A 7,630-nucleotide genomic window follows, 5' to 3' on the forward strand; every position below is an offset into this window, starting at 1 on the left:
ACAGTCAAAAGCATTTGACTAAGGCCAACCACTTAGTAATTTTATCAAAGAGGTAGAAACTGATGACTTAAAGAGTCTTCTTTAAATAGTAAGTCAGGCAAGTTTCCAGGAACTCAAGCAAAACTGCCTTATTTAAAACTAAAGTAAAAATCATTAATAACTCCCATCCACAAAAACCTATTCACAGCATCTGAGATTCTGCTGCTGCAGAAGCAAAAATAATGAGACTGCCTAGAACTGCTTAATTCCAAAACCATTTGCCTCTAATGACAAAAGGCATCATGTTTACAGTGATTTACTTACTGTTAAGAAACAGTGCAATCTTAAGCCAATTAAATAATTTACAGTAACACTTTATCTAGTTCAAGCAATGAAAGCAGCAACATTCATTTCAGGTTTCTTTGACAATAATGTCAAATTTAAACTCAGTTTGCAATCACAAAACTCTTCATCACTAGGTGGAGAGCTCCAGCTGCAGCCCTTACCTGTAACATCACAGGTCAGCACTGTGCAAACTTCTGAAATTAAAGAAAAATGCTTCATTTTTTTTAATTATTCCAAATATTATATTCTAATTTATTTTGCTGAAAGCAATCCTGGCCTAATACAGGTTTCACAGAATGTTCTGAGCTGGAAGGGACCCACAAGGATCATCAAGTCCAGCTCTTAAATAAATGGCCTATACAGGGATTGAACTCATAACTTTGGTGTTTTTAGCACCAGGCTCTGACCAGCTGAGCCAACCTCAGGGTCATGAGCATGTTACAGGCAATAAATATTCCTGTAAGAGAAGTTAACTTAATATTCTAAATTACCTCATATTATACTCACTACAGTGTACATCACCCCAAAAGTGGAAAGATTTAACTCATTTGGCAGACAGACACATACTGTGATTTCTCCTTCAGTCTGATTTAGGACTCTGGCAGTGGCAGGACTTAAATTTTTGTTCAAAAATATCCACAATACATCGTTTTCATTGTTCAAAATTTCTGACAAAGAAGTCATATTGATCATACTGATTTGTTATTAAGAAAGTCAATTCTGCATCCAGCTAGTGGTATAAAACACAATCCCACCCAAAAACACTTGTTGGCATTAGTCAGAGAAAGTAAATAGCAGCGCTGGTGTCACATTATCAAAATGAAGTCTTAAGTTTATGTTGGAAAACAGAATAATTTAGGCTAAAAGTAACAGTTATTAACATAGCAAGGGTTCACACTGCAAAAGAAGCAAACAAAAAGGCCATTTTAGTGCTTCAGTCCTGCTGTCACCAGTGCACCAGGACAGCCATGGGTGATGCTCAATCAGGGTTGTGTTTCCACCACCACAGAAACAGCACTGGAGAAATCTGTTTCTCATCACCCCATGTCCAAGATAAGGGACAGCAAAGGCTCCAGCGTCGCCTCCACTGACAGCTGGACACAATTTAGATCATTAGCAAATTCACAAATCAAAGTACAAACAAAAAGCAACATTATGGAAAGGAAAAGCGTCAGGAAAGAAAAAGCTGAATTTAGCTAAATTACAAAACACAGGATGCCAGTTTTAAAAAAGACAAAAACACACACACACACACACACTTTAAAAGGAGCAGAAGAAAAAAGGTTAAACCCCTGTGGTGGACCAGAAACACATTTTAAGTGCCAAGGTGGCAACCACAGCTGCTAGAAGTCGCTACACCCCAGACCCACTAGCAACAAATTTCATCTGATTGACTTACCCACTTCTGTCAAGATGATTTTAGTCACTTTAAGCACTTTGACTGCTGCTCTTTCCTAACAAATCACTTGTATCAAGCCAGGTTAGGAAATTACCAGACCAGCAGTCATATGTGACAGCATCTCCAAGGAAGCAAAAGGAATGGGAAGAGCAGAGCTGTGACAGCCAGAGCAGGACAGACCAGGCAGCCACCTCGCTTGGCCCCAGACAGCACAGTGTGTCCAACCACACGTTTCCTGTGTTTATGCAACAAAAACCCACTAAGGGAAAAAAACCCAAGCACAGGCAGACAATGGAGAGAGCCAGTGAAGGTGAGGGGAATTCAAGGGCAAGGTCCTACCTAGCTGAAACAAAAACTCTCAACAGCTGTTAGAAAAACAAAAGAAACCAAGACAGCAAATATAACTGAATCCTTGCACAAAGTTAATCCTTGAATAACATGGAAAACCTCTCTTCAACAAGATGAAAACACAATCAGTACTAAAACAGCTATCCAGTAAAAGTGACCAGCTCCTGGAATGACTGGCACATGACAAAAGTAGATGTACAGAGACTTCTCAGTATGAAACCACCAATCATCCACTATTCCTCAAAAATACAAATGAGCTAGGCAGAATAAGGAGCAGTTTTAGGACAAAAAAACCTCACACTGAAAGGACGTATTTGCCCCACACACTCCCATATATGTTAAACAGTGACGCCCACGGTCACAGACAGTGGTGGTTGGCAAAAACCACCAGATATTTTTAAGCCCCTTAGAAAAGGACAGCCAGAAACTTGAACTATCTATAAAAAAGCTCTGGTGAAACCACAAACACCTCTGAGGAAGTTCATAAATTACTAACTGACAGACTAGGGGTTTTTATTTAAAGAAAAAAAAAACAACTTTCCGCTACAAACCTGCTTTCCATTGCCTTTTCCTCCCTACCTGTCCCACAGTCAGGACTCTCAGCACAGCAGCCCTTACATTCTTGGAGGGGGAAAAAAAACCTAACCAAAACCAAAAACTAAAAAAAGCAAGAGTTAGCTGACAGAATCTCTAGCACCTTTTGATGGGATTTCTCCTCTGTCTTGACCCAAAGTCAGGATCCATCACCTCTTCCCAGTTACTGTAATTTGGTTTCCCAGCAACTTAGGCATCTATCTACCAGAAGTCAATTTAACATCAACCTCTCTTACAGTTTTGTCTGCAATAAAGAACATGGTAGTAAGAAACCACTTTCCTCCCAAGTACAGTTGCTCAACATTAGGCTTATCAAGCACCCCAGTACAGAAGGGTTTAACAACTTGAAGTTTTTATTAAGTCACTTTACTCTTCTATAAAGTCTGATTAAAGTTCAACTGCACATCCCACATTACACATTTCTTGGTAAAAATACTAGCTGAAGGATTCTTCATCTATCCTATCCCATTTGCTTGGGGGTGTATGGAGTAGAATTTTTTTTTGAGGGGATGTTGTTTTTTGAGGGGTTTTCGTTTGTTTTTTAATTGAAGAACAAATCCTGAAGTCATGTTCTAACACGTTCTTGTAATACTACTTGTAAATACTGAAACTGTCAGTCTCCGCAAAAAAATATGCTAAAAGAATCCAATCTGCTTATAAAAACTTTCTAGATTGTTTTCTGTTGCCAACATGAAGTAAGAAAAAGGCTTCACACAAGTTTAATGTTCAATGAACTTACTCTGTAGACCAAATATATTTATACTTATTTTGCTGGCAATGAAGAAATATATCTGGCTTCTTTAAGTATTCCAAAACTACACATTTTTCTGAAGATCAAATGTACTAAAGCATGGGAACCACATATCAAAATTTGCAGAGATTTTAGGAAATATAAAAGGAGGGAGGGGTGCATATAGCTAAGAAGATACTGACAGAAGTTCTGTGGGTTGCAGTATTCCACTGTGGCAATTTATCAACTGCTGCTGGAATATTTCCTTCTTCATTATAAAGCCCTATGACAATTAGCTGGATGCTGCAAATGTAGCTCAACCTTCCTGCTAAGTGCAAGCTACAGTCACATCATTTCTCAGCTGTAACTAGGAAAATTATGTTACTGAGCCGTAGAAGTAAACTGGACAGACGGTACAATGAGCCAATACACAGAACTCTACCTCTCTCCAAGAGTATCAACCCAAGACAGCAAAAGACAATTCAATCAAATAAAGTCTTTTCCCCTGGAAAATAGGAATACATTTTTTCCTTTAAATAATCTATTTCTCTAGCTGTTTCTAGAGTCATATATTAAATACATGTGATTAATCAAGTGCAGAAGGCAAAGAATTATAATGACAGAGCTCAAGGGTGTCACTTGGCATTACCAGTAACTTTATATGGTCTTGTGTCACCTCTGATCACATCCCCCTCTGCATCCTTCAGATGCCCAAATGACACGTGCTCTTGAAACATTAATTTCCAGCTACCAAAAAAACATGAAAGAACTTGTTTCCAAGGCATTCTGAACTTCTGCCCTTCTCCTTTTGGTCCCTTCAGACTCATAATGGCCTGTTCTTACTTCTCCATGAATTTCCAAAACCCTTGAGTTTGTCAAAGATACCTCAACTCTCCCTGCTAAGCCACCTCTTCCATGTAAAATCCCTTCCAGAAGCTGACATAAAAGACAAACAATCTCTTATCAAGAGCCAGCTCTACCATGATGCCAGTAATAAAATAACTAATGACTTCCCAAGGTAAAACATGAGGCAACCACTAAATACAGTGAGTGCAGAGCAAGCTACAGTTACTTCTTTTTCCATTCTTATTTTCAGTGATGTTTTATTGCACATTCCTCAACCCTTTTGACCACAAGAAAGAAACACTTGGAAACCTGAATAAAGGACACCACCTTCAGAGAAAATCTGTTTAAAAGGCTCTGGGATTATTCTACAATCCTTTCTAGAGTTTGGCTACTGTCCTGGCAGGAACAGCTCTATAACTGCACAGACAAATTGTTATGGTAATAATAACCCACGCAATAGCAATACTTGACACAGTGTGTGCACCCACTCAGTTCAGTCGCCTCTGAAGCAGTAAAAACATGCTCATTACTGTCATCAGAAGAGGACTCCCTTTAGAAAAGGAAACTTAAGGACAAAGCTACATAAAACTATGTACTTTTGTACATAGTTTTGATTGTATATGATTGTATACAATAATCATAGACAATCATGAACTGGACTCAGCCCTTATACAGTATTCCAAACTATACTAATCTAGTATACAAAGGATTTTAATAACCCACACCTACCATATGTCAATCCTGATGTATTGCACATTTCAGCATTACAGCCTGTGTTCAATATGTTTAATTAGCACAGTAAGCCTTTATGCTTCAGGAACTACCATCACAGGCCACTACAATGCCCTGGACAGACATTTCTCACTTGAAAATAAGACAATGCAGCCCAAAAAGAAATAAAGAGCAAGTCTTACCCATTCCGAATAATCACAAAAAACATCAAAATGTGAGATGTGCTGTTTCTACCAGATTTAAAACACTAACTTCATTTTCTATTTTCACGTTTCGTTTTAAGTGTGCTTTGACCACGTAAGACAACTTCCACTGAGACGAACACACTGAAAGCAGATCTTGATAAACAGCTGAACACCAGCCAGGAGCAGCGTTTCTCACTTCACTAACTGCACGTTTGATCTGCACACCGTGCACTTCTTCACTTTTATGCACAACAGCGAGGCAGAAAAGCTGTCCAAAACCCAGGTATCCTTCCACTTAAAACGCTTTACTCCCATTCTGACGGAGCATGTTTGCACACAGCAGCATTAGCACACACAGCACCGAAGGCACTGCCAGCCGCCCCCCTGCAGCACACCCTCCGGTACGGCGGTGTCACACGGCACGGCAGAGCAGGGGGACAGCACGGCTGGAGGGATCAGACAGACAAAACGATCCCCGCACCGTTCTGGACCCCAGTGGAGTCCAAAGTCTCTATAAAGGGGAAGTCCCAATAAGCAAAGACGGTTCCCATGAGTGCTGTTTAAGTCACTCGTTCATACTTCCCTATGCCGACGCTGAAGTTAAAAACCAGACCCAGCACAACCTGCAGCGTGAACCTGAACTGGCACATCACGAACACAGCAACACTCCGAGTCCTTCTACACTCGCTCTCTTTAAGATTCAATTAGTGCCTCTCGCCTTGGTAGAGCAATGGGTAAAGACGCAGCTCAAATTGACGCAGAGTGGGGGGAAAAAAAAAAAAAAAAAAAAAGCGAAAGGGCTGGATTTAACCATAAAAACTTTTACGCTCCACCAAGCCACTCCCTCCAAGCAGCACCGGCATTGCTGGACACCTCGCTGTCCCCAGCGAAACCCGCGGAACCCCCGGCCCCTCCTCCCGGCCCGGGCCCTCCGCAGCCCCTCGGGAACGGGCGGGATGGACGGAGCGGCCCCGGCCTCTCCCGGGAGGGAGAGCTCACCGAGCACCTGCCGCACTTGCCGGGCCCGGCGGCTCCTCCACCGGGTACCGGCACCGCTCCCGCCCGGGCACCTCGGGGGCTGCCCCGGGCCCCGCGGCTCCGCGCCCTCCCCTCAGACAAAGGGCGGCCAAGGCGCCCTGGAGAAGCGACAAGAGGCGGTCGGTCCCGCCGCCCTCCCCGCTGCGCTCACCCATGCTGCGCCCGCCCGCCCGGGCTCGGCGGAGCGGCTCCGGGTCCCGCCGACGCGCTCAAGCCGGGCACTGCGGCTCCATCCGTGGTGCTACGGGAGTGGAAAGGGCGGCTGCGATCCGCGGGCGGCCCGGGGCAGAGGCGGCCCGGGCAGAAGGGCCGCTCGCCCGTCCCGTCCCGTCCCGTCCCGTCCCGTCCCGCCGCTCCCGCCGCTCCCGCCGCTCCCGCCGCCGCCTCAGCCGAGCTCGGACACCGGCGGCTCCGCTCCGCTCCGCCCACGGCGGGGGGCGCCAAGTCCCGCGAGAGCCGCGCGCGCCGCCACCGCCACCGCCCCCACGCCGTTGCCAGGCGGGGGTGACGTCACCGCCGTGGTCCCGCCCCTCGCGGGGAGCAGGCCCCGCCCTCGGCCCCGCCCCTCAGGCAGTGCTGCCCGGCCCCGCCCTTCCGTCACACCCCAGCAGCCCCTCAGCAGTGCTGTATCCCTGGCCTCGGCAGAGCCCACTGCTGATAGCCCACTCACAGCTCCCTTATCACCCCCTCAGCAGCCCCTCAGCAGCCCCTCAGCAGCGCTCTATCCCTGCCCTCGGCAGAACCCACAGGTCATATCCCACCCACAGCTCCCTTATCACCCCCTCGGCATCCCCTCATCATAACCCACTCACAGTTCTCTCATCACCCGCCTTGTCAGCCTCCTCACAGCCTCCTCACAGCTTTCTCATTGCCCCTCACAGCCCCTTCATCACTCCCCTCACATCCCTTCACAATCCCATCATCATTCTCCTCACAGCCCCTTCATCAGCCTCCTCTTCCCTCCCCTCATCACCCCCCTCACAGCCCCTCACAGCCCCCTTCTTGGAATCACGGAATGCTTCAGGCTGGAAGGGACCGCAGTAGTTCATCTGGTTCCAGCTCCCTGCTCAAGCAGAATTACCCAGAGCACAGGGCACAGGATTGTGTACAGACAGGTCTGGAATATCTGCACTGAGGGAGACTCCACACCCTCTCTGGGCAATCTCTTTAGGGCTCTGTCTCTGCACAGGTAAGTTTATCCTCATGTTGAGGGGGAACTTGCTGGGCGTCTGTTCCTGCCTGTTCCTCTAGTGCCATTGCTGGGCAGAGCAGAGCCTGGTCCATGCTCTGAGCTCTCCTGCAGACACTGACAGATGAGGATGAGGTCCCATCTCACTTGTCTCTTCTCAAGGCTCAACAGCGCCAACTCCCTCAGCCTTTCCTTGTAAGAAAGATGTTCCACTCTCTTCATCATCTGCACAGTCTCCACTGGAC

General features: G+C 45.9%; 1 protein-coding gene across 1 annotated transcript in view; it reads right to left on the minus strand.

Moving 5' to 3' along the window:
- The window catches only part of CD2AP (CD2 associated protein), a 78,585-nt gene extending 72,023 nt beyond the window's left edge, over positions 1 to 6,562 (minus strand). The window contains exon 1 of the mRNA XM_085057010.1: positions 6,348 to 6,562. Within this exon, the coding sequence (XP_084913136.1) occupies positions 6,348 to 6,351 (4 nt within the window). The 5' untranslated portion in view covers positions 6,352 to 6,562. The remainder of the gene's footprint in view (positions 1 to 6,347) is intronic.
- Between the last annotated feature and the right edge of the window lie 1,068 nt (positions 6,563 to 7,630).

This window comes from Lichenostomus cassidix, chromosome 3 (genome assembly GCF_008360975.1).
Source record: "Lichenostomus cassidix isolate B80296 chromosome 3, HeHo_3.0, whole genome shotgun sequence".
In the NCBI taxonomy this organism is placed as follows: Eukaryota; Metazoa; Chordata; class Aves; order Passeriformes; family Meliphagidae; genus Lichenostomus; species Lichenostomus cassidix.